This window comes from Streptopelia decaocto, assembly GCF_964273445.1.
Source record: "Streptopelia decaocto genome assembly, chromosome: 3".
NCBI lineage: Eukaryota > Metazoa > Chordata > Aves > Columbiformes > Columbidae > Streptopelia > Streptopelia decaocto.
The window spans coordinates 13,801,798-13,829,342 of record NC_138656.1 but is presented as its reverse complement, the minus strand read 5'-3'; the positions used below and the strand labels follow the sequence as shown (position 1 = coordinate 13,829,342).

Sequence of the window (27,545 nt, the reverse complement as noted above, 5' to 3'; positions counted from 1 at the left end):
CAGAGGCAGCTGTATCGCCCGTTTCCCTGTCGGTTTTCAAGCCTATTAATGCTGTGGTAATGTGAGAGAAGGGCGGGTCTGGCTTTCGGGCCCTGCGTGAGGGTGATACAGGCAACGCTTTCACTGGGCTGCTGTTTTTCTCAAAGGCCGGGTTATAACAGCCCCTCCTTCCATCTGTCAAAGGATTCTCACTCTCTAATACTTGTTCTGTACTGTCTTACCCTTAGAAACACCTCTTTGACTCGTAGTGAAAAAAGACTGATGACCATCAGGTAACAGCAACTGATGTCAGGAGGATTGACCCAGGCTCCAGGCTCTTCTCAGTGACAACCAATGATGGAACACGGGGCAATGCGTACAAACTGGAACAGAGGAGGTTCCATTTAAAATTGAGAAGAAACTTCTTCTCAGTGAGGGTGACAGAGTCTGGAACAGGCTGCCCAGGGGGGTTGTGGAGTCTCCTTCTCTGGAGACATTCAAAACCCGCCTGGTCACATTCCTGTGTAACCTCACCTAGGCGTTCCTGCTCCGGCAGGGGGATTGGACTAGATGAACTTTCGAGGTCCCTTCCAATCCCTAACATACTGTGATTCTGTGAAATTATCTTCTATAGCATATATGTACCCCAGAGTTATGTTTTCATAAATGAAAAGGAGGTAGACCGAGTCCACTGCTCATACAGCTGAGTTAAGGATAGCACTAAACAGTAATGCTCTTACACAGTTTTATTTTTTGATTAATACAGTCCCTGATTGATAAAATACACCTTTTAAGAAAATGTAAGATTAAAAATTAAGCTAAAGACTGTTAAAAATCCATATTGGCTAAAACACCCTTTAGGTCCAATTACAATGTATGAAAAAGTGGAGGAAACAATATAGACAAAAGGGAATACAAATAAATTAATAGCTAGAAGGGCCAAGTACAAAATTGTCCCTGAATATTTATTTCATTTCATACTTAAAAACCTTAGTCTAAAAGAGAGAGAAAGAAATGTAAATAAATTGCTCCACTTCTGTCATCAACATGATCTATGTAACTCATCTGGTCTTGCTTCTGGGTTAGATCAAAGTCATGATGCACTGGAAACTGCCAGCTTTTTCAGATGGTCCATGAATACCTGGAGACTGACATCGTCTGTCAAGATCGGAGCTCCCGATTCCTGAAAACAAACAAAAAAAAAAAGGCCTAAAGTAGTGGTGGCAACACTAGGGACTAAATGGAAGCAAATCAGATGTCAGCACTCTGAACTAATTGCCCACTAAATCAACCACCTTTTTTCCCTGCAAAGGACAGATCTAGTAGAAAGATGCTACTTTTTGGCAACAGCTCTGACACTATCCTCTAGTGCAATCTAAAGTACTGGAAAAAATAAAGCCTCTTCTTTCTAAAGCATTAGGAATTTTGCTGCCTATAGCTCTACACAGGTAAAAAGGATATAAAGGTCTAGTATTCTCAGATAAATTAGATCTACATGTATCTAAATGCTAATTACTTTTTCCAGAATACTAAATACACTCGGATCTAAGAGATTTAAATCATATTTGTAGGGATAAATTTCTACATCAGGTCATATGAAACCTGTAAGAGCATATTCTACATCAAATTAGCTGCTTCCTGCAACAGAAGCCACCAGAGAATATTCTCCTAGTCTGTCTGTGCCCCATGTGTAGCTGGGATACAAGGAAGGAGATCTAAGGGGCAAAGAACTCCTTTACGAGATCACTCATCTGCAATCAAGCTGCTGAGGTGCTGAGCTGTTCTGGCAGCACCTCCATTTGGACAGCCATTCCTCGGATCCATTGAGAAAAAGGCCCAAAGTCAACTGGATTTTGCTAAAAATTTGGGGGCATTCAGTACAAGAACCGTAACCTGAGTTTAGTCATCCAGGTATTCTGACCATCTTGTCATCTAGTGCTCCCCACCAGTACTGTTTATCTTATCAACATCCATGGACTTGAATAAACAGGTTAAATAAAAATCTAACCTGCCTAAGCTTTAGAGACAAATCTAATAAATCACAGTTGTGTCCTTTAAAATGCTACGAGTACTGCAGTCTCTGCTGGCAATTCCATTATCAGATCCTTTGGTACACAGAAATAACCTTGTTGCTTTGCACTGCAAAGGACTGTAAGATTTTCAAATCCAGTCACATGTCTTCAAAAAGCTCTTGGGTAAGAAACAGAGGACAAATGTAACCTGCTCATGTTTTGTGGCCTTTTGGTGAAGCAGGATGGCTACTGCATAGACAAATATGTAAATATACATTTTACAGTATTCCCAAACACATGCAGCTCTTCCCTTGCTTACCTGTCCCCACGCATAGAGGTTATTGTGAGTCTGAGAAGGGTTCACTTTAGACAAGAGGAACCGGGCCTATTCAGAGAAAACATTTGAGAAGTAGTTATGTAAAATTACAGACCTGTCAGCTCCCTCAAGACTGCTTATTGCTTTAGATACATGACTAGTGATGTTCTTCTGGTTTTGCAAGGTACTAATTTAACTCAGTTTCAAGCCCAGAAACAGCCCTATTCCACAGATGACTTGTCTCCAAAGAGCATGGAGTACTCTGCCACAGCAAGCGGCACTCGCCTGGCAGGATAGCTCTGGTTCCTTGTGACACAGGCATCTCACCAGCATGGTCCTTCGCATGTCCCCACCCCCTCTTCAGAAAAGACGTCAGTGGAGAACCAGCATAAGACTGTCTCATCAGAAATTAATACCAAGTTTTTGTTTTGGAGCACCAATTCCTGCCTCTCTGCGGCTGAAAACAAGCCAGACACAGATAAGCATTGTACAACTGCTATTCCAGGAAGAGGAAAAATAGGAACTATTTTATATCTTCATTTTGCACCTGAGAATAAAGGAACAGATGGTGAATCATTCAGCTTAACTTACTGTCCTAGCAAGCTAACTGCACTCCCTGGATTGGGTAAATTTAGATACATAACCAAATAATTTTCCCACCTCTTTGGAGAATAAAAAGATAATTAGGCTGGCTTTTTCATTGTTTTTTGTTGGTTGGTTGGTTTTTTTTCATCCTCAGATTTCAAAAGCATATCCCGTAATTGACTTATTAAAAGACAATGTTATAGTAAGAGCTCATGAGAAAATATGCAAGCCACGGTATTTAACTTACAGAACCATACTTTTAGTAAAGCAGAAAAAGACAGGTATTTGCTCTGTTTAACAACAGAAAGAGTTCCTCGATAAGCCTCCTTACCTGACTGCCCCCATGTTCAGTGTGAATGTAACGCGGCATCGGGAATCTCGTCTGCAAGATTTCCTGGGCATCATCCAGTGGGGCTTGCAGCAGGTGCTTGAAGTTTTCATATTCAGGCATGTCCTGGTAACCAGCTTTCTGCCACTGTGCAATAGTCTATTGATGGGACAGGGAGGAAATGAAAAGATACTAGAGATGTTTGCAAGCTTCCGCTTTTTAATGTGCACATCTGAAGAGCGCAGAACATTTCATGTAATTCTGCTTACAGATCACATGGCAAACGCACACTTTCACTACTCTGGCAATCACATTATTTAGTTTCTGTCCCTGAATTTAGGAACCAGCACTCAACACAAAAGCTGGTAGCACTTAGTGCGGTGCAAGAGCAATTAGTTGAAAGTGATCTTCAACCCTTTACATTTCAACCTGCACCAACAAAGAAACACAAAGCATTTATAAATCACTGATGTTTTATATCTGACTTGGTCTTGAATTAAGCAGCCATTGCCTTACAGTATTTTCAAGCTACCTAACCCTATGTACCTAGACATTTGCTCTATACATATGCAGGTCACACAGTTAGATCTTCCTTTAAGTTTCACCCACTTGCTGAGTGTGTTGCTCTGCAAGAGTAGGTAGGAACTGTTTAAGGAAACTGGAAGATTTATTGTCATTGTTGAGACTCAAGCGTTCAAATCCTGTTCACATCAGTTGGATATCCCTGCTCACTTCTCAAAGGGATCAAATCCTATATGGAGGCAAGTCGAGAGCTAATAACAGAACTGCCACTAACTGTCGTGCCAAACTTCCAGCATTCTAATAGCAGTCGTTAAATGAAGTAGCTTAGTTCAAAAACAAAGGGAAGAGTTAAAACGCCTCACGAAAAGTTTTCACAAATAGGAATGTTTGCCCATAAACTAAGATGGGTTAATTTAAAATACTTCAATCTGTTGCCATGTTCAGGTAGAAGAAGCTGGATGCAGGCCACTCCCCAAGCAGGACTATAAAAGATACAAGGGGAAAAAAAAAAGGGCATGAAGGAACAGGGAGATTTCCAGAGAAAAAAAGGTGGAAAGCCATCTTTCTCTACATTCCTTATCCCATAACTGCTTTAGGGTGTGAGACATTTCCATTCTGCAGCTACAGGAGCACATGAGTCACTTACAAAACCTGACAGGACTGAAATACAGATCTACAGGTCTGCGTACTGAGGAGGCACTGCAAAGGAGGTTGTAGCATGGAGGGTGTTGGTCTCTTCTCCCAAGCAGCCAGTGATAGGACAAGACAAAATGGTCTCAAGTTGCACCAGGGGAGGTTCAGACTGGATATTATGAAAAAATTCTTCATGGAAGGGGTTGTCAGGCATTGGAACAGGCTGCCCTGGGAAGTGTTGGAGTCATGATCCCTGGAGGCATTTAAAAGGCATTTAAAAGGTATTTAGATGAGGCTCTCAGGGACATGGTTTAGTGCTATGGTGATCCCGAGGGCCTCTTCCAAATGAAACGATTCTATGATTTTACGAAAGCCAAGGCTTTGGATACTGGTATAAATCTGGATGTTCAGAAGAAGCCAGTCTGTAAGCACTTACCTCAGTCACAATGGAAGGAATATAGGAGCAACTGTCAAAAATGTCCAATATATAAAAGCAAAAACTGGAAAAAATGGTAACTGATTTCTTTAAGAGCAGCAGTATTTAAGTGTCAAAACCCAGAAACCAGTATGTCACTTATCTGAAAATCCAACTGCAGCTCTCTGCCCTTGTTAAGGAAGTTTCAAGTTTCTCTGGCCTTTTCCAAGCATGGTAAGGGACTATCTTCATTGCCAAGCTAACAGGACAACTACTCCTCAGTGCCAAATACATCCTTAGTGACTCCAGTAGGATTTTTTTTGTTAAGTCAAATTGTGTGGTACTTGTATTACAACTGGAAGCACGTATATGATGTCATTATGTTAGTGTGGGATTTGCCACCAGCTGTTTCATACCAACAGTGACACCATCTGCATACCCAGCTGGTGGGAGAGAGTGCAAACAGAGAAAGAGAACGTATTTCACTGTACCTCACCAAGGTAGATAACAATCTGGAAGAAAGTATCCATCAGTAGGATTCTGTCAGGAAGAATACTGCTGCTGTCCAAAAGCACTGGCTGGGGGAAAAAAAAGAAGAAAGTCAATCACTTTTAAGTCCTTGGAACTGTATTAACTTTCATGGTTGGCTGAACAGCTCACTCCACCCTGCCCCTGTAGACATGATTCCACCAACAGCTGCTCAGTCCACGTGAAGACCTCGCAGAGTGCAGTCAGCCTCCTGCAGCAGGTTAACAGCTACTGTATGAAATGCAGGATGCAACAGAGCAATTTCTATGGCTATCCAAGTTTAATCTGAAATAATCTTGAACAAAAGTATCTCAAGAATAATAAGGAAAAACATGAGGACTCTGGCAAACGCTGCCAAGGTTTCAAAATGTTACTCTGGCAGCTTCTGCGTTTCTTTCCTGCCAGATGCTCCTAATTCAAGGAAGCTGTCAGTGTAAGGGAATCTATGTCTGTCCATTGAATAGTTGCACATCGGTAAAAACTGCTGCATAAACAACTGAAACCAAGCAGCTAGTAAGAGATATTATGACCTGGAAGTGCTGAGGTTTGCTGAATTGCACGGTGCAGATGACAGCCTCTAACAGAGAAGCAAAAGCTGCGAGATTCACCAGATGATTGGAGGCAGGGGTTGTGGCTTTTCTGGTGCGGGTTTTTGTTTTGCTTTGTATTTAATCAAAGCTGTAAGTTTAATGAAAACACAATTCATATTTCACATTGCCCCATCACATCATTTAATAACTGCCTTGACTAAAAACATATATACAGGGGCTTTTTTGCTGAAATCATGTTACTCTGAGTGAATACTTGTTTTGGATTGATCCACCTCGTCCTGTTGAACAAGGACTCACCTCAGGAGGTCCATGGAAAGAATAAGCATAAAGGATGGGCTGGATCATAATGAGAGACTGGGTCAAATCTTGCCTAGCAAAGTGGTGACGGTAATAAGAAGATTCATCTGGACTGTTATTGAAGACCTGCAGGAATGGGGAGCGTCGCAGATGGAACATGAACTGCATCAGAAGGAAGAGTGAGAAGAAAAACAACAGTAAGGTGCAAAAAATTCTGCAGCCAAGTCCAATCTTTCTGAACAGCAAATTCTTTGGAAAAAAAGTCTACACTCTATTAACTCTTCAGAGTTATTCCCTTAGCAGTCATTTGCAGCACTCAACTAGAAGACTAGTCCACCTAATTAGAAAGTCATCTGTTCCTCCCTCTTGAATCTGATAAATGGTACAAGATGCTTTATCATCACTCTCACTCACCCTTGCACACTTTTCCCACGCCTGTGGGAAGTGAAGTTCTTACCTGGGGATACAAAGAAAATGATTCTGACAATCTGAAGGAGTTGGGATCATCTTTGTTGTATTGTCCAAATTTCTGACACTGTTAGAAGCAAAATGGATACTTTGGTTATCTCTTTTTTTTTTTCTTTTTTTCTCCTTTTTTTACAAATTAACACTTTTTTTTTTGAAGGGTGTTCTTCTGGTTGTTTTTGAACAGAGCAACCAAGGCATGAACATGAAAATAACTAGTAATAGAAAATTTACAGGCTATTTTTCTTTAAGTCTGTGGCTTCTGTATCTTACCAGAATGAGAATCATGATTTTATCTATTTATTTTATATACATTTATATACATATACATTTTATACACATTTATATCTATTTTATATACATTAAATTCACATTTGCAATTATCTAAGAATGAAGGAAATAGTGCTTCTAGTACTACCCTTTTTTCCCCATTAAATCAGGGATACTATGTTATACTTAAGCTGCTTTGTACACTATGAAACACTTCTGCAGCAACTTCTTTCTAGAGCAGCAGCAGACTGGCATTTCACTAATGGCTTAACTGAATATAAGAAGCATCAATGGTTTTAGCAATTTAACTATAAATAACTTCACAACCATTTCAGCATGCAGCATGCCCATGTGTATTTTGGTACTCAAACTTTTCTTTGATATTGGCCCTGTTTTCCAGTGTCTGATGTGCCACATCTCTTGGTATCAACTCCACAGGGGTGTTTGTACAAGGCCAGAACCAATTTAGGCAATTCAGGCTTGCAAAATTCCAAGAAAGAGATGGCATGAAGTTGTGGAAGTGATTACTGCCCTGAACTTGGCATCAGTGAGCCAACACCTGAATACTGTGTTCAGTTTGGAGCTCCCCAGTGCAAGACAGACATGGATATACTGGAATGAATTTAGCAGAGGCCACCAAGCCTGTTTAGGGGCTGAAGTACCTCATGTAAAAAGAGAAGCTGAAGAAGCTGGGTTTGTTCAGCCTGATCAAGAGTGGGATCAGGGAGTCATATTGCTGTCTACAGCTGCAGGTAGCTGGAGAAATGGAAGTTCCGATGGGGGGAGGAGAAAAGAAAACAAAAATTATAGTGACTGTGATCAAATATTGGAATAGGTTGTGAAGAGAAGCAAGAGAAGCTCCATCTTTGAAGATCTTCAAAACTCAACTGAAGAACACCTGGAGCAAGCTGCTCTAACTTCAAAGCTGGCCCTACTTTGCACAGGGGAGTTGAACCAGAGACCTCCAGAGGTCCCTTCTGTATTTTGCTATCACTTCCTTAATTGCAGGTTTAACCCTTTCAGCATTATGGGATGTTTACACACCCTGATCAAAGTGGCTTCTGACCTATTGCATACTAAACTATGTAACTGTGATCACAGCACAAATGAAGCAAATCAGTCTGGAAAAAGAATGGTGCTTTCTTTTCCAGACACCACTTTTACTAGAATCAAGAATGCATCCAACTGCAGTCTATCGGTCTTACCAGTCTGATCAGCTGTCTGTCCAGCCATCGCAGAACATCAGGTCCCTCCTCAGACTCAGCTCTGTACACTCCCAGTCGTGCCATCAGCACAGCAGCTGCTTCCTGGTCAAACGCAGCTTCTATATGCTGGAGTTGAGTCTGTGCATCTGCCCAACTACATGGTTAGCAAAGGGTTAGTGCTCTCTACATTCACCTTCATCAAAACCCAAACCTGATTCATCCTCCCTGTGCCAAATACTCTGTGGCCAATGCATGTGACAAAAAGCTAGAAAAATTCCAGAAAAGACTGCAGCTTAAATTTCTGCCATTCTGCCAAAGAACCAGCATGAGATACTCACTTTCTGGCTATGGTGGTGACACGAATGCGTTTCTGCATACTGGAGTGTTGATACTGAGTGACAAACTGCACTGCCCCTCTGCCTCCCTGAGGTATTGGTGCATTGTGCTGCAAAGGAAACAAAGGAAACCTTCAGAATGGGCTGGCTTTTCTGTAACTCTGTACACTACAGAGAACTCCAAAGCATCATTTGAGCAGTCATAGAATATGTACAAGCTACAGATGGACCAGAGAAGGAACACACATCTGTTAGTGTTGTGTTTTCCAGGAGCCCTCAGAGTGAAGTGGTGCTGCGCCCATTTAATATTGTGCCTGAAATTTTATCAGCTTGTCCATTTAAGGACAGCTGCAGTTTATCTCTATAGCAATGAACATAAGAATGGCAGTACAAGGTCTGAGCTAAGGTCCTGTGAGCCCACCATCCTGTTCCCAACAGGAACCAGCCCACACAGCAGAGAAGACAATGAGAAACATGTGCAATAGAATCCCCCTAGGGTGGCCTTCCCGGCTTCTAGCTGACACATGTTCAGAAACTTTCCCAGCCAAAAGTTGTTTCTGAGCCATCAAGTTATTACAACTTGGAGGATCGATCCTCCAAGAATTTTGAAGGTACATCCACAGCATGTACTGGCAAAAAGAATTTTTATTTCGTTAAATAAATATCACAGGAAGAAGACAAGGAAATAATGCACTTTTTGCACAGAACAAAATTATTAGGCAATTTATGCATATTAACACAACCTCTTTGGCACAAAAACACTTGGTTGCTTTGCAATCATCCATCTGCAACACAGGGGATGTCATTGCTTTTTCTGGCTCTTGGTGTGTAAGAGACTACAACAACAACAAAAAAAGCCAGGACTGACCTGATTTACCACTTCAAAATAAATGGCCAGAGTTGTGCTGGGATCCAGACTACAAATTTTCCATTGAGATGTTCCTCCAGTTCCAAGCTCCTGCACATAATTGAAAAGAAAGCATTTTTGTCTCTAGAGCACATAAGGCAAGCTTATACCTCTGATCAGAATTTAAGAAATCTAGAAGGCCTGCTGTAACTTATGTTATCTTTTGGGTGTGAATGAAGTTACTGAAGGACACAGAGTTAAAAGAAAGCCTTATGGGGCAAGAATTTAGTCTAGGAAAGACTAGCTTTTCCTAAGGGTGTTTCCAAATTGTTTTTCTCCTTGAAAACTCTGACATTCTAGCTGAGCTGGAGGTCCAGACAGAAACTTTGCAATGTTTATTTACTTCTTTGTTAAAGGTTTTTCCACATCAGAAACTTACGTTTTCAGAGACACATGGCCCTTTAGCATTCAGGGATATGCACGGTCCAATAGCTCCTGCAATTTTCAGCTCCCTAGAGGTCTAGAACAAGGTAAAAAAAGTTGTCGATTTTTTTTTTTTTAGATCAAGTCAGTCCAATAGAATACACACAGTCTAAATCAGCATTGATCAGATGATGTGTGCACATGACTGTCAGGGAAAGTATCTCAGAGTACTTTCCCAGATCACCTACTGCTACAATTAGTGAAGGTAAGAGAATCTACATAGTCACATTTTAATAATGAAGACATAGTTATAGCGACCATGAGAAAGTGTGAAATGTTCCTTGCTGAGTGAGGAGAGGCTGAGCTCAGCTGCTGCTTTTTTAAAAATAAATAAATAAATAAAAACCCATCACAACACAAATTTAGTAAGCCTTCAAACAAAGATTCCTCTACTCCAAACAGTGCTTCTCCGAAAACAGGCACTACAGCTGACCTCAAACATGTAGAATTTGCTACACCCCAGATACTTAATTGACTTCTGAATGAACAGCACTTGTATTTCCCAGTTAATGTCATCCAATGAAACTAATCTCTCACCTTCACATCCAAAGTTGCACCAAAAGCCATCCGAAATTCCCCATTGAACCCTTTATTAAATACCCGCTGGAAGGTCTGCTTGAAGAGAGAAGTGTTGAAGGAGTCTCCCATCACCATGTGTCCTCTGCAAAAGAAAAAACAATACACAAGGGAACTGAAGCAACTGGAAACCAGAAGTAAAGCACAAAGGATACATACCCCTAACTCTCATGCATGCAAACACATGCAGAAACTGTTTTAAAGCATGCCTTTGAATAGGTAGAATTCACATCAGGGAATGCAGATTCATGGATGCCTCCTCCAAAGCCAGACAAGTTAATGCTCCATTTTTGCCAGCTTGCTTTCTCAATTATATTTCTTGCCATCCCATTAGCTGTCTTAAAAATGCCTATGTTAGAAACATCTCAACCCAGAAAAGGCTTTGCTCACCCTGGTTCCCCTGAGCAAGGCTTGGTGCACATCTGAAACCACGCATGCTACAGAGTGGATGGCTGCATGGACCTGTGCTGCACCTTCCCTAAGTGCCTTAGTAAAGCCAGGCCTGATCCGATGGGGCTTAATAACACAACCAAATGGTCAAACAATCTCTCTTCTGCTTACTGAGCATTATGTGATTATTTACAAACACCTTGCATTTGCTCACACTATAATTTGGTCCCTAGAGGCAGCAGATTTAAAATGGCCAATAAAAGATATGATGAGTGCCTAAAAGGCCCAATTGAGCACACAGCTTTCCTCACAGAGACCATCAAAAGGAGTGTGGCCAGTAGGCTGAGGGAGGTGACTCTGCCCCTCTGCCCTAGTGAGACCCCACCTGGAGTCCTGCATTGAGCTCTGGAGCCCTCAGTACAGGAAAGACATGGACCTGTTGGAGAGGGGCCAGAGGAGGCCACAAATATGGTCAGAGGACTGGAATAGCTCTACTGCGAGGAGAGACTGTGAGAGTTGGGGTTGTTCAGCCTGGAGAAGAGAAGGCTCCAGGGAGACCTTATTGTGGCCTTTCAGTACTTAAAAGAGGTCTATAAGAAAAATGGGGACAGGCTTTTTAGCAGGGCCTGTTACAACAGGACAAGGGGTGATGGTTTTAAACTAATGGAGGGAGAGTCAGGCTACACATGAGGAATAAATTTTTTACAATGAGGGTGGTAAAACACTGGCACAGGTTGCCCAGAGAGGTGGTAGATGCCCCATCCCTGGAAACATTCAGAGCCAGGCTGGACGAGGCATCTAGTTGAAGATGTCCCTGCTCATGGCAGGGGGTTGGACTAGATGACCTTTGAAAGTCCCTTCCAACCCAAACTATTCTATGATTCTATAAGGTTTTCATCAATATGGGATACAGATATTTACCCCTTAGAGATGTCACTTTGAACTAGATCAACGGAAGCCAAGAATCCCTGGAAAGTCAAGTGAGCCACTAAACAGAGAAAATCTGGCCCACACAAGGAAAGCTTCTACCCACCATGTCCAAAGCTCTGTTCTTCTGATGAAACTTAGTCATGCACACACCACAAAGCACAGCATCTCTATCTCATCAGCTCTGGAAAGGATACTTGCTGTGTCCCAAGAAGGCAGAAAGCATTTGCAAAAGACATGTTGCACCATGCTTTAGAATACCTTTCTCAAAGCAGGACATCGAGTTTTCTACCAGCAGTGCTAATTCACATGCTGTTTGGGGACTTCAGAAATGTGGTCTGGGATCAGGGGAGGTTTGCCGTATAATTCCTGGCAAATTCAAACCACAGTTTAGAATAGAATTAAACAAACCTCAGCCTTTCGCCCTGAAAGCAAACTTAACTGCTTTCTGAACCATTGAACCATTCTCCCGCTCAAAAACAAACAAACAAACAAAAAACAACAAACAAACAAACAGGTGCCAACAACTTTGTGCTCTCTTGCTGTGAACATACCCAGTGAGGTTTGCACAACACTTCATCTCTAGCAGTCCAGTCTGATCCAGGGCGCAGGCATAGATGTCGATGCAATGCCCGCTGGCTGCAGTACGATTCGCCAGAGTCTCGTAGTACTGGGGAAAACACACACCGTGTTTAGGATGCCACAATGGGCAATTTTTCTACTGCCCTCCAGCTGAGGCAATACATGAAACACGAGGCAAAATGAAGCAATTACCAGTGCTGTGGTAACCAAACAGCAGTTTGCTCCTACTGCTCTGTTGGAGCACACTTCTCCCTCTGAGGATGTTTGCACTTGGATAAGCTTGACTTGCGTGTCACCAATACAGAGTGCATAAACTGCATGGGATTTTGTCTGTGACAACTTAGTGGAAACCCAAAGGTTTCACAGTGACAGTTAAGAGAACAGGTGTCATACTGTTTTGTCTAATCTGACAAGCACATTTATGCCTCACATTTTTACTGTTTTAAGTGTTGTTTCATAGGCCAGGAAGACGAAGGAGGCTTTCTGGAAGACAGATTTTTTTTTCCTCCCCAGAAGGAGATAAAATGATGTCAATAAAGGAACTCTCCTCTCTCCATCAGCTAAGAAAAAACACTGAAATACTTATCACAGCATCACAGTATGTTAGGGATTGGAAGGGACCTTGAAAGGTCATCTAGTCCAATCCCCCTGCCAGAACAGGAACACCCAGATGAGGTTACACAGGAATGTGTCCAGGCAGGTCTTGAATGTCTCCACAGACGAAGACTCCACAACCCCCCTGAGCAGCCTGTTCCAGTGCTCTGTCACTCTCACAGTGAAGAAGTTTCTTCTCATATTTAAGTGGAACCTTTTGTGTTCTAGTTTGTACCCATTGTCCCTTGTCTTATCATTGGTTGTCACCAAGAAGAGCCTGGCTCCATCCTCGTGACACTCACCTGTTACATATTTATAAACATCAATGAGGTCACCTTTCAGTCTCCTCTTCTCCAAGCTAAAGAAACCCAGCTCCCTCAGCCTTTCCTCATACTGGAGATGCTCCACTCCCTTAATCATCTTCATTGCCCTGCGCTGGACTCTCTCCAGCAGTTCCCTGTCCTTCTTGAACTCAGGGGCCCAGAACTGGACACAATATTCCAGATGTGGTCTCACCAGGGCAGAGTAGAGGGCGAGGAGAACCCCTCTCGACCTACTAACCACCCCCCTTCTAATACACCCCAGGATGCCATTGGCCTTCCTGGCCACAAGGGCACAGTGCTGGCTCATGGTCATCCTGCTGTCCACCAGGACCTCCAGGTCCCTTTCTCCTACACTGCTCTCTAATAGGTCATTCCCCAACTTATAATGGAACCTGGAGTTGTTCCTACCCAGATGTACGACTCTAGACTTTCCCTTGTTATATTTCATTAATTTTTTCCCCGCCCAACTCTCCAGCCTGTCCAGGTCTCGCTGGACGGCAGCACAGCCTTCTGGCGTGTCAGCCACTCCTCCCAGCTTCGTGTCACCAGCAAACTTGCTGATAGAACACTCTATTCCATCATCCAAATCATTGGTGAATATATTGAATAATACAGGCCCCAGTACTGACCCTTGAGGCACTTCACTAGATACAGGCCTCTGACTAGACTCCGCCCCATTGACCACAACTCTCTGGCTTCTTTCCTTCAGCCAGCTCCCAGTCCATCTCACTACCTGATCATCCAGTCCACACTTCCTCAGTTTAGCAGCAAGGATTCTGTGGCAGACTGTGCCAATTGCTTTACTGAAGTCAAGGTAGACCACATCCACTGCTCTGCCATCATCCATCCATCTCGTTATGTCTTTATAAAAGGCTATGAGGTTGGTCAACCATGACTTCCCCTTGGTGAAGCCATGTTGACTGCCCCTAATGACCCTCTTATCCTTGAAATGCCTTGAGATGGCACCAAGGATAAGATGTTCCATCACCTTCCCAGCGATGGAGGTGAGGCTGACCAGTCTATAGTTACCCGGGTCCTCCTTCTTGCCCTTTTTGAAGACTGGAGTGACATTTGCTTTCCTCCCGTCCTCAGGCACCTTTCCCGTTTCCCAAGACTTGGCAAAGATGACGGAGAGTGGCCTAGCAATGACTTCAGCCAGCTCCCTCAGCACCCACAGGTGCATCCCATCCGGATCCATGGATTTATGGATGTCCAAACTGCTTAACTGGTCCCTAACCCAGTCCTCATCAACCGCTGCAGACTCCTCCATTGTCCTGACTTCCTCTGGCGCCTCAGGGGTACGGGGCTCCTCAGGACAGCCTCCAGCAGAACAGGCAAAGAAGGCATTCAGTAACTCTGCCTTCTCTGTATCTTCTGTCACCAGGGCACCCACCTCATTCATCAGTGGGCCTACATTGCCTCTGGTGTTAGTTTTATCTGCAATGTATTTGAAAAAGCTTTCTGTTGTCCTTGACCCCCTCACAAGGTTTAATTCTAAAGAAGCCTTAGCTTTCCTAGTTGCCTCCGTACACCCTCTGACAACAGCCTTATATTCTTCACAAGTGGCCAGCTGCTCCTTCCATGATCTGGAGACTCTGCTCTTCCACTTGAGTTTGCCCAGCAGTTCCCTGTTTAACCACGCAGGTCTCCTGGCTCCCTTCCTTGACTTCCTATGTGTCAGGATGCTCTGATCATGAGCTTGGAAGAAGCAGTCCCTGAATGCTAACCAACTATCTTTGGCCCCTTTACCTTCAAGTACCCTCTATCTGAGAAGGCACAAGACTGTACTGGAGAAGTAACTAGAAGGAAGTCTTTTTTTACCCTTCTCTTGAACATTCCCACAATGTACACAAAAGGCTCGGGCACTTCAAGGACAGCCATGTGAATATCTGGACATACTGTTCCCACATCAAGAGAATGGAGTATGTTTGTTCCTGGGGAAGGACAACGGGCAGCTATCAACATAGCACTGAATGTAGGCTTGTGTTATGTTCTTTGCCCCCACTTAGTGTTCTGACACAAAATTCAGTTGTTGTTTTGAAAAACTCCCAGCCAGCACTAGAATCGTAGAATCATTTCAGCTGGAAGAGACCCTCAAGATCATCGAGTCCAGCCATAACCTAAGCTAACTCTGGCACTAAACCATGTCCCTAAAAGCCTCATCTATGCACCTTTTAAACACGGTGGTGACTCCACCTCTTCCCTGGGCAGCCGGGTCCAATGCCTGACCAGAAACCTTCCACAAAGAATTTCTTCCTAATATCCAATCTGAACCTCCCCTGGTGCAACTTGAGGCCATTTCCTCTCGTCCTATCACTTGCTCCTTGGGAGAAGAGACCAACACCCTCCATGCTACAACCTCCTTTCAGGTAGTTGTAGACAGTGATAAGGTCTTCCCTCAGCCTCCTTTTCTCCAGGCCAAACAGCCCCAGTTCCCTCAGCTGCTCCTCATCAGACTTGTGCTCCAGGCCGCTCACCAGCTTCATCACCCTCCTCTGAACTCTCTCCAGCACCTCAATGTCTTTCTTGTAATGAGGGGCCCAAAACTGAACACAGCATTCAAGGTGGGGCCTCACCAGTGTACAAGGGGACGATCACTTCCCTAGTCCTGCTGGCCACACTATTCCTGATACAGGCCAGGATGCTGTTGGCCTTTTTGGCCACCTGGGCACACTGCTGGTTCATGTTCTGCCACTGTCAATCCACACCCCCAGATCCCTTTACACCAGGCAGCCTTCCAGCCACTCTTCCCTGAGCCTGTAGCGTTGCCTGGGGTTGTTGTGACCCAAGTGCAAGACCTGGCACTTGGCCTTGTTGAACTTCATACAATCAGTCTCAGCCCAATGATCCATCCAGTCCAGATCCCTCTATATGGCCTTCCCATCCTCTAGAAGATCAACACTCCCACCCAGTTTGGTGGTGTTTGCAAATTTACTAAGGGTGCACTCAAGCCCCTCATCCAGATCATTGATAAAGAGATTAAACAGAACCAGGCCCAACACTGAGCCCTGGGGAACACCACCTGTGACCAGCTGCCAAGTGGATTTGGCTCAGTTCACCACAACTCTTTGGGCCCAGCCCTCCAGCCAGTTCTTTATCCATCTCAGAGTACACCCACCCAAGCTGTCAGCTTCTCCAGGAGAATGCTGTGGGATACGGTGTCAAAGGCCTTACTGAAGCCTAAGTATACAACATCCACGGCCTTTCCTTCATCCACTAAGCAGGTCACCTTGTCATAGAAGGAGATCAAGTTGGTCAAGCAGGACCTGCCATTCATAAACCCATGCTGACTGGGCCTGATCTCTTGGTTGTCTTCTATGTGCCGTCCGATGGCACTCAAGATGATCTGGTCTGTGACCTCCCTAGCACGGAGGTCAGACTGACAGGCCTGTAATTCCTCAGATCCTCTTTCTGACCTTTCCTGTAGACGGGTGTCACATTTGCCAAATTCCAGTCAACTAGGACCTCCCCAGTTACTTAAGATTGCTGACAGATAATGGAAAGTGGCTTAGTGATCACCTCTGCCAGCTCCCTCAGCACCCTCCGATGTATCCCATCTGGCCCCATAGATTTGTGAGTGTCAAAGTGATGTAGCAGGTCGCTAACCATTTCTCTTTGGATTATTGGGGCTTCATTCTGCTCCCCACCCCTGTCTTCTGTCTCAGAGGGCTGGGTACCTGGAGCACAACTGGTCTTTCATAGTAAGACTGAGGTAAAGAAGGCAATTAGTACCTCAACCTTTCCGTCATCCTCCATCACTGTTTCCCCCTGCATCCACCAGAGGATGGAGATTCTCCTTAGCTCTCCTTCTTTTGATAATACATTTATAGAAACATTTCTTATTGCCTTTTACAGCAGTAACTAGGCTCAGCTCTAGCACCTACTTTGGTGGCCTTCTTCATGAACCTTGCGTTGTCCTTCTCTATATCGTGCCAAGAACGGATTGGTGTTTTCAGTTCATCTCCTACCACCATGCCTGGTCCCTGTGTTGGTGGCCCACCTGTAAACAGCATTATTCTGGCTCCTGTGTTTGGAAATGTGCCCTAAAATAAAAACAAATACATATATCAGAGAGAAAGAGAAAAAAAAAAAAGTAAAAAGGGGAGACTTATTAAATGGCAACAATGCTTTCTTTAGAGAAGCATTTACATGTGTTTCTGCAATGTCATTAGGGATCTGTCTCTGCTAGAGGCCACTATGACAAACAGCGATGCATTTCCTGACAATCACAGCACTGTCAAGTTTAGATATGCTACAACAAGCCTCATGTTTTCAAAAAAAGGAAGCAGGCACTTTCTGTTCTTTTTACTGACATCTTAGATGTTCCTCAGATAAACCCAGTGCATAGTATCACCTCCACATGGTGATACACACAAAAATCAGAGACCTTTAAACACCTGCATGTTTTACCATAGATGTAAGCTCCCACTCCACACTAGCTGGTGCTAATTCATGTCAAATGTCAGCAGAAACAAATTGCACCTCTGCAGCCCAACATAACTTGACCACAGACCAAGCTGGACTGACACCAGCCCATCTCACACAACAGCACTAACAGTACCTCTAATAAGCCAACGGCAATTGACAGAGCTACTCCAGTGGAACGTAAAGGCCTCTTTCCCTGGGTGACTGGCCATGGGTCCCTTTGCAGTTCTCCAAGCAGATCTGTTAAATTCATATCAATCTTATGTACTGGCTGCAGAAACCTGCAAAATTTCAAATAAAATATTTTCCTGCTTGTAAGTCCCTCCAGTTTAGAGAAGAAAGTGCCTCTGTCCCTGGCATGCAAAAATTGTACTGAGATAGTTATCAGAAGCAAAAAGTCACATGACATGTTCCCTTCTTACGTCCAAACTTTACAAGATAACAAGCCTGTGCAAAATAAAAAAAAAAATCATCAAAGCAATATATCAGGATCTCACAAGAAGTTAAAAGTCACAGAAAATGTGGGAAAGAACTTCAATTGTTATTTAGTCTACCAAAACATACAAGAGCTGCCACTGAAAAAGAGAGGCTGAGAAAGAGAAAACTGTATTCAACAGAGGCAAACACAGCTTTACTGTTCAGGGGGTCACTGCTTGCCTGTCAATCATTTTTCAGACTTGCTGAGTCAGGGGGTAGGAGGTGGTATGTAGGATTGCTATGCATAGATGAGGTCCCCCGTTGGCTGGTCAATCAAAAAGGCAGACCCTTGCTCCAAACAATTCATGAGCAGTATGCTTTCCAAAGACAGTTACTCTATGTTTTTCAAGCAGAGGTCTAGCCTGAAAGAAAATCATGTTCTTGCAACTGCGAAACCAAGATACAATCGAATTCTAGTACACTGTCTGCAGCTTTAGCAAATTCCATCCATATATATCAATTGATGTAGGGAAAAAACTGTGACAAGACAATACCATCTGAATCTTCTTACAAGGACTCCTCTTGGGAAACCCAAGTTTAGAAGCATGACCCCAAACAGGCATAAAACATCTGCCCTGCTCTTCTGCCATGCAAGTGCAGCTTACCTGCTTGAAATTGCAGGTTGCTCTGGAGTTTGAAGAGGTCTTCCCTGTTGAATGGGGACAGCTGGCCTTAAAAGCCCAAGCATATCCTAGAAAACAGTAAAGAGGAGACAGAGGAGATGTACTATCCAAACACTAAATATATTATTTACTGACAAGCAATATACACTGAGGCCTGCAACACTATAGCATTAAATACACTAAAATCTGTGAAATTGTTAACATTAATCTTTGAACTCTCAATAGGAATGGCTCAATGGGTCCTTTATGCAAAATACAGAAACTCTATCTTGAACAAGCTTCCAAGGAATTTATAAAGGAAAATGACAGGACAGATACTGGGAGGAAAACACACTAACAGTTAAGAGCACTGAACCCTCCTTCCTCCCTGAGAGCCCAGAGATTGAAAGACCAGCAGTGGTGTCAACAGAGCTAACAGGAACAAACCACTGGCCTAAGAGGTGGCGGAACATACCTGTATCTGCTTAGCTGTCAGGTCTTTCGTGCCCCTAAACACATAGCTCTTGGAAATCCCTTCACAGCTCAGCTCGTGAACCTGGACCATTCTGCCAAAAGTGATAAGCCCCACTAGAGCATCAGCAGGCAGTAGACTTAGGGACATCTGGAGGGACTCCTTCAGCGCCTGCAAGTCCTCCTCTTCCAAGCACGTGTCGACAACATAAAGGAAGATCAATGGCGTCTGCGGACCTCGCTAATGTGAAAAGAGATGTATTTACTAGGCACGTACATATGCCAGGTGACACTTTATAATACCTCCAGACAAGCATTAAAATGAGCCCTGTCTTAGGCAAGGTGTCTTAGGCACCTTGCAGAAATGTTATTTATTTGCATCATCTTAAGTAAATCTAATACACACACAAGCTGTCACAAACAAGACAATTCTGGGAGCTTGAAAATTGCCTATGATTCTTTTACCTGTACTATATATTCAATTGTTGAAAACTGAGGCATAAGCTCTGCTGGTTGATTGATGTCAGATATGCCTGCATATGCTGGAGGGAACTGAAAAAGAGAACAGAAAAATAGGACAAGGAAGTTGCAAGACAGAAATGTAGGACCCTCTTCTGCAGTACAGAGGCTTCCCTGCTCATGACGCGGTTATTCAACTCTTTTTTTGCTGCCACTGCATCAACCTGGTTAACTCATGACAAGAGATCCATACTGCTGTTTTCCTAAGCACAGACAAGTGGCCAGCAGTACAGACAGCTGCTCAATCCAGTGTAAATAAAAGGTGAGACTAAAGCAGTGACTGTGCATTAGCTGAAATTCATTTCACCATGCAACAGTTTCTGATGGCAAAAGTCTACTCAAATCTAATGAATTTCATACTCGGCAAGAACAGTAAACATCAAGTGTGAAAACCATGCTGGAAACACATGGGACAAAATAACCTTTTTATCTCCTTCCTAAGCCCTGCATGCCGGTAAAATCACTGGCAAAACTGAACTGAAAACAGACAAGATATCAGGTAGAACAGACCCATTAACAAGTACTCTGGCCTAGGTTCAACAAAACAAAAAGGCCAAGGGAAGAAATCTAGAAAAGTGGAATTTATGCTTAACATCCTTTGCCAGGGGAGGCCATCAAGAAAATCCTGACTGAAAAGATAAAAGGCCTGATGCTTTTTCCAGCTTACCTGATTTCTCTGAAAACAGAAGTTACAAGCCCAAAGCTTGGCCCGATAATCAACTTGGCTGCAAGTGAAAGAAAAGGCATTAGTATAACTACAGGAACAATTTTACAGCACTGCTTCACAATTACCTATGCTCATTCACAGCACTGAGGAAGAAAGAGAATATTGGACAGTCCAACTTGAATGACAAGAGTTTTAGGGATTCAGGCTCATGTTCTATCCCCACAAAGTCCATTAGCTCATCCAGTCCTGCCATTTCCAGGCCTGTCAGCACGATGGACCACTGACAGCTCTCCAGAGCTTAGCCTTTGTCAAACAAAGACTTGGGTCTAATCATTCTTTCACTATGCTTTAGCTTATCTTAGTCATCTTATTGTTTGTACAGCTGTAGCACACAAGTGTTCCAGTCGCAGAACAGCAGGAGCCACTCACCCAGATCCTGCGCAAACACTGAACAAATAGGCTGTTCCCTGCCCCAAAAAGTTTACTCTCCTAAGCTCGTTAGGGCATCCTGTAACCACTGGTACAGTAAAGCTTGGCCATATTCTTATTTCATGGATTTAATCTCTTCTTACTTCCTCTTATTGGCCCTCCCTGCTTTTCCTCAGTCCAATGCTACACTCTGAGTATGTAGGATCATCACATGATTTTGGTACCCTGATTATTCCTCTTAAATTCTTAGCAAAACTTCAAAGAAAACCATGGCCCTCCTAATGCAACTGACCTACAAGCAGCAAGATGTGTAGTATAAAGCAAGAAACCAAGCAAGCATCTAAGCCCAGAGAACAATATCACTACAGTTGGCATCTTTGTTTATTTTAAGTTTCATCATTCACCACAAAATTCTCTGGGATGGTAAGAGGACTGGCCATTTTCATATCCTGTCTCATCTCTTTCCGGCAGCTCTAGTAACAGGCTGGCATTCAATATATCTCATTAGGCACGCATGGATTTTAACAAACCCACTACATATAAATGAAAGGGGCTGCCACGCACCAGACACAGAAAAAGGGAAATAAGGAAGTAATGAAGTTCAGATAAAAAACAGCCTCTCTGAACATCCACAGCCAAGAAATTCATACCAGAGTGGGTTGAGCACCGCTTTGCAAGTTGACCTGCTACAAAGCACTGGTTCATACTGCACAGGCGGCAGATCAAGACGCTCCTTCAGTGGTGTCAGAAGACAGGCCAGGGGGACGACCATCCTTGTGGCCTCCAGCCTGCTGGAGGGCCACACATTCCAGCTGAAACGCACTCCGTCACGCTCCTCATTTTGCTGGATGAACTCCAGGTATGTTGCCATGGGACTGCAGAAGCTCTAAAAGGACATAAACAACACATTCAGGCAGCGGTTGCCTGTTTGGACAACAGTCTTGCAAAGGAGGTCAGCAGATCAACTACATGTAGGCACAACATATTGCAGGACAAAGCCAATATGTTATAATGAGTTAATCCCGTTATCAAATGAATCATGTGAATGCATTAATCTCTTCTGGCTGGTGCTCTCATCAACATCCCCAACAATTAACACCCCACCAAATCCAAGGAAGAAAGAAGGAAATCTGGCATCAAAGACAGAATGCAAGTTTTTTTTTCCTTGTATTTAACATCCCAGTACTCAGGCTGGCCTCAAAGCAATCCTGACTGACTCGCGTCAGATTTGCAGGACACTCTGAAGCCTTCGGCTAAAACCTTATGGGCAGAAAAGGAGGCCAAGTCTGAGACCAAAACACTCATCACAAACATCATCTGTTTGCAGTCTGCCTTGCTTACAGATGGAAAGGAGCACAAGACAAAAAGGCCAAAAAAGGTCTTTCGTGATTTTAGACACCCTCTGTACATGGCACCATGTCCCTCTCCCAGTAAGGGAGGAATTGAGAGTCCAGCAAACTTCAGAAAAGACATGTCATTCAAGTAGGGGTATCCCCAATACATCAGAGAAGTCACTTGCCTTACTCTTCAGGGTAAGAGCCAGGCCATCATTACCTTTCATGTCTCTAAGAAAGGGAAGGACAAGCCTAACAAAAAAACCCACTTGTTGAATCCAGCCCACAAACACCACACAGCACAGGCAGCAACTGACAGAGCCAAAAGCAGCACCAGCATGACCCACTCCAGACAAGGAAACTCAGAGGTTCACCTCCGCCTGCATAGTGCTCCAGGATTACCTTACTCCTGGTCCTCACTGCAAGCAGGAGCTTTGGAAGGGCCATAGGAATGAGAAATCAGAAGAATCACCTCCCCCAGAGGAAGTTTTGATGTAACTTTTTCCTACAGATCTCCAAACTCATCAACGTTTTCTTTTTCTTGCTACGAAGGCTGTAAATCAAACTCATGGGCATTGCCCTGTATTTCCACTCCCACCTCCAGACAGAAAAACAGAAAGGTTCAGCAACACAACCCTACCACAAATGGGTCTGTCAGGGTAAAAGTCACAGCCCAGCTTGTCTGTAAAAGATCCTACATAGCAGAACAGAGAGAGAAACATCTGACATCTCTGGTGTGCAGAGCAACTGCAGTGCAAATTTACTCCATGTTCCTCCAACACCACTCTCCTGACCCAGCCCAAGCCCCAGCCAGGTTTGGCACAGGCTGTAGCCCTGTTTTGGGGTCAGGACAGCAGGAAGGGAGGCACCCCCAACCCAAACAGAACTACGTAAGGCCAGTTTAGGACCCAGTGCCTGCCCAGCGTGCCAACTTCCCCACCAGAGCAGGGCCCTCTGGCCCCAGTCATGCAGTCATCTCCAGGGCCTATCCTGGCAATGGGGAGGTCCCAAAGCCCCTGTCCAGGAGAGGACAGACCCTACTGAAACCTCAGCAAATGAATGGTGGTAGCACTGCAGTTTCTGTACAGGATTTGCCAATACGACACACTGCTGACCCACTCCTCCCAGCAAAGCCACGGACAATGCTGCTGCTCCCTAACAGTGCTGTCAGTAACACCACAGACCCCCTGGCTGCTGCCCTCGGCACAGCTACAGGAGACACCATAGATGCCTAGAGAAGCCGTAGAGGCCACCCCTGACACCTACATCGCAGGTCTCCAGCACTGCCACGGGGTAAAGCACTGACCCCTCCACGGCTGCAGGCGGCACGGCTGACCCGGCACCGGCTGGGCGCAGTGCTGCTCCGGGAGACACTGCCAGGCCCAGCACCCTCAGAGCGGACAGTGCCGACCCCGGCCCAGGCAGAGCCACAGGGACACGGCTGAGCCGCTGGGCTGCTCTGGGGGACACTGCTGATCCCCACGCAAGTGCTGCTGTGCGGGGACATCACTGACCCGCCCCAGTGCCTCCCACAGGGGAAGCACTGAGCTTCCCCAGCCCCTCTGTAAGGGCCACCACAGACCCCCCTCACAGGGGCACCACTGACCACCCACAATCCCCACCCATAAGGAACACCACTGGCCCGCCACCTCCCTCACAGGCGACGCCACTGAACCCCCGCCCCCAGGCTCCCCCTCACAGGCGACGCCACTGACTCCTACAGCCCCTAATACAGGAGACACCACTAAACCCCCAGCCCCGCTACAGGGGACACCACCACTCGCAGTCCCCACGCCGGCCACAGGACAGGGATCCCCGGGGCCGCCCCGCAGCGCCCACCTGCCCGCCGGGCTTCTCCCCGCTTCCGCCGCTCTCTCCCGGCAGGCCCCGCGCGCCCGGCAAGGCCAGCTCAGCGGTGCGGGGTGCCCGCAGGCAAGATGGCTGCCCCAGCACGCCCCACCCTCCCCCAGCGAGGCTCCGCCGACATCTTGGCTAAGGGCACCCTCTGCGCCGCTCTGAAGGCGGGGACGCGGCGTGACCCTACCAAACATGGCGAGGCGGCGGCGTCAGAGAAGCCATCTTGACTAAGGGCGCCAGATGCCGCGTTGGAATGGAAACAAACAGGATGCCCCTACTAAATATGGGGGGGGAGGAGTCACATTCCCCCACCGGAACAGGGTGCTGATCTACAGGATGAGGGAACCCACTCTTCCCTCAGGGTGCTCGGCGGCTTTGGGGAGCGCTGCCACATTCAGCAGGGAGGGTCGCCTTTGTAGGTGCAGAAACTCGTGGGAAAAGATCATCAATAACAACTTACTAATAATACAGGCACCAAAACAAAACAAACCTGCAAGGCCCAAGTGGTCTCATCTTTGCCACAGTTCTCAGCCCCACCCCGAAGCTGTGAGGCCACCCAGGCAGGGCTGGCTGGGGTGAGGAGCCAGGAGGAGACCTGGCTCGAAACTGAAAAGGACCAACTGGCACCATTTTCCTGGTTTGGCTTGAGGACACACACCCTTTGACAGCACAGCTCTTGCTGTTCACATACCTGGTTGCTGGCATTTGTTTTCAAACATGCCCAGTCCCAGTAAATTGGATTTTCCCCCTTTGCTGTTCCCAGAAAAGAAGCAGGAGCTTGCATTACCCTCACAGCTGGCTCGAGGCCACAGTGGTTCATCACCCTGTGAGGAAGCCTGTACCCCAGCCTGCTGGGAAAACCTCAGCGCTCAGACCTGCAGCAACGAGAATGACACCTACAGAGACACACACACAGAGCTCGTGTCAGCAGTGAGAGCAGACCCAGGCTGAGCTCAGCCGAGCCTTCTTTAATTAGCCTTTCTTCATTTATAGCTTTACAGATACAGGCCTAGACCAAGAGGTTAAACATGATGTTTTTCTCAAAAACTGTTATTCCAAACACACACACACACAGACCAAACATTCACACGCCATACATGCTTGGGGCAGTGTTCCAGCCCAAGATATCACTTCTTCACAAGCACACAATCCAGTGTAACCTGTCAAGACTGCCTTGTTTTGACTGATTGCTGTGATTTAATCATGTTAGTAGTAGTCTATTTTGCCCATCCAGATGCTCATGTTAGTATTGCTCTTCCTTTATCATCCAGGTGGCTGAAGCCATATGTCCTGCTGTTCCCACACAGACCCTGTGGTGAGGAGAGGTCCAGGGAAGATCACGATATCCAACGTGCTGCCTGTGGATGTGTGGCAGAGGTTTGACCAAGCCTGACTTGCCTCAAAAGCTCATCTGTGCCTTGAAACTGGGCAAATATGTTCCCTCTTTCACTGTTTTCTGCTCCTTTTGCTTCCCTCGGTCTCTTTTGAAGCCAAAGAGGAAAAGCCTGTTCCTAGTGAGGCTGATGACATGAATCCTCCCCTGCAGCCTCATGTAATGCCATGTGAGATTTGTCTTGTCTGCATGTATGCATGTAAATCCATTGCTGAACACTGTAAACTTTCACCCATACTTCTAAGGGCAAAGGCATTGCAGTAAAACATCTTGACCCACTTCTGATAGTTTGGGTTCATGTAGTGGTGTTCCTATAAATATTCCCCAGGCTTCTGTGTGAGCATCACTCAATCTTTGCTTAAAGGAAATTAATGCCCTGTGATCAAGTTTTCTCACCCATGTACTGTCAAGCTTCAGGTTTTTCTGTTTTCTCACTTTTAAATGCAGCAGAAATCTATGTTTTGAGTTTTTGCATCTTTCTTAAAGTCATTGATTTAAAGAAAGCCTAAAATTAATTCTGAAGTTGCTTGGTAACAGCTTAAAACAATAGGAGCAACATGACTAAAGTGCTGTGCAGCCATGTGGTTTGATCACGAGGCTCCCCTTTAATAGGTATGTCAGAACTCACCCAGTTATCATGTTGTTGTCCACCTACACCTCTGCTATAGCATATTAAAGAAAAAAAATAGACATCTACTGATCCAAGTAGCACTGCCTCCTACAAGTTAACTAGCAGAAATAAAATAAAATCTGGCCAAACTGTGGAGCTTAAAGTACCTGTAGATGCTCTTCATTGTGATCAGCTGCAGAATGTTCTTTCTTTCTACTCTGTGAGCTATGTGGGATACATCTTACACTTTTCTTAGCTATATGAAGGTTTTGATGAAACCACGTATAGGCAATGTGGCCAACTTTGACATGTAATAAGCAATTAGGAATATAAATATGTTTTAAACATTACTGCACAGTCTATGATTGAATGCTTGGCTAAAAAAAGAAATAGGCGATCTCTTCTCAGTGTTTAAGCACCTGTAAAAATCAGTCACTGCTTCAGGTTCACAGCCTGTGATAAGGGTTTGATTACACTAGAAACAGCAAGAAGTTGAACCATTGAGGATAAAAAGACAAGGTTTTCAGCTGTGTTCTCTGTGCCCCTCAAGATACTTCAACAGACCCTGGCAGTGGAAGAAGATCCAATGAAATCTCCATTGAGCTGCTGCAGAGTTTGGTTTCAATCAGCAGTCCTTCTTTCCTTCTCTGAAAAGGACAGAAGCAACTGGCTGACAGATATGGGACATAACTGCCTAAGTACACAGATAGGGGCTACTTTCAGAACACTGAATTCCACAGGGAGATTTGCATTATCCAGAAACTACTCTAACCAAGAGCCATTCAGTCCTTCTTCCCAGGGCAGAAAAGGTGTATGTTCCTCTGAAGCATTTAACAGTGGAAACGTTCCAGATCCAAAACAAAGCAAAAAAAGATGCTGTCTGAGCAGAACATTAATATTGCCTTCCCAGCTTCCTAAGACAAGCTGTGTGCTTTGCAGGGGTTAAATTTGCTTGTGTAAAATCTGAACACGAGCAGAAAGGAATAAAAAAGCAAAAGAATGCTACCTATGCTTACATGCTAAAGAGTATAAAATTAAAACTACTGCTGTTGCTAACATCCACAGACCCAGAAGTTGCTCTTCAAGCAGTACCAGTAAGAGGCAAAGCAAATCTGCTCCTCTGGAGTTGCTCGTTTATCCTCATTTTACATCTTCCTCATATAGCCATATCTCAAAAGCAAAGCACAGAGCCTTACTAGGCACTAGGGCTTCAAAGCTATGCTGTGCCCACTCTACTAGAATTAGATTAGTTAAAACATTGAGCAACTGTTTCGAGTTTGCAAGAGGAGCAAAATCCTAAAGCCCTGTGTTTCTAGACCAACTAACTAAAGTAAAACCTTTCCCATTCTTCTGTTTTCCCCAAACAATGGCAAGCTTGCTCAAAAAGCTAGAGAGGGAGGGAGAAAAAACACAGACTACTTACATAAGCCTTAACTTCTTTTGTTTTAACAACCGAAAGAGAAGAATGCTTTTAGCCCCACTTCCCCTCCTCCCCACTCCACCCCAGGATCTCCTGAAGAATGCGTGAAGTGCAATAATTAACTTTCTCAGGTAGGAAGTGAATATTTCCAACAAAAACTCGGACACCACCTGTGGAC

At 44.8% G+C, this 27,545-nt stretch overlaps 1 protein-coding gene across 1 annotated transcript; it reads right to left on the bottom strand.

Moving 5' to 3' along the window:
• Window positions 1-707: 707 nt before the first annotated feature.
• SEC23B (SEC23 homolog B, COPII coat complex component) lies at window positions 708-24,039 on the bottom strand. Its single transcript, XM_082047261.1, has 20 exons — window positions 23,927-24,039; window positions 21,404-21,639; window positions 20,325-20,382; window positions 19,604-19,690; window positions 19,143-19,379; window positions 18,671-18,756; window positions 17,725-17,869; window positions 17,048-17,206; window positions 12,219-12,334; window positions 10,309-10,432; window positions 9,728-9,808; window positions 9,310-9,399; window positions 8,445-8,551; window positions 8,107-8,260; window positions 6,624-6,701; window positions 6,167-6,328; window positions 5,282-5,368; window positions 3,224-3,379; window positions 2,311-2,376; window positions 708-1,162 (listed from the first exon to the last, which is right to left on the bottom strand). Exons 2-20 carry the CDS (start codon window positions 21,622-21,624, stop codon window positions 1,073-1,075), a joined length of 2,304 nt encoding a protein of 767 aa, XP_081903387.1. The 5' UTR covers window positions 21,625-21,639; window positions 23,927-24,039; the 3' UTR covers window positions 708-1,072.
• Window positions 24,040-27,545: the final 3,506 nt, after the last annotated feature.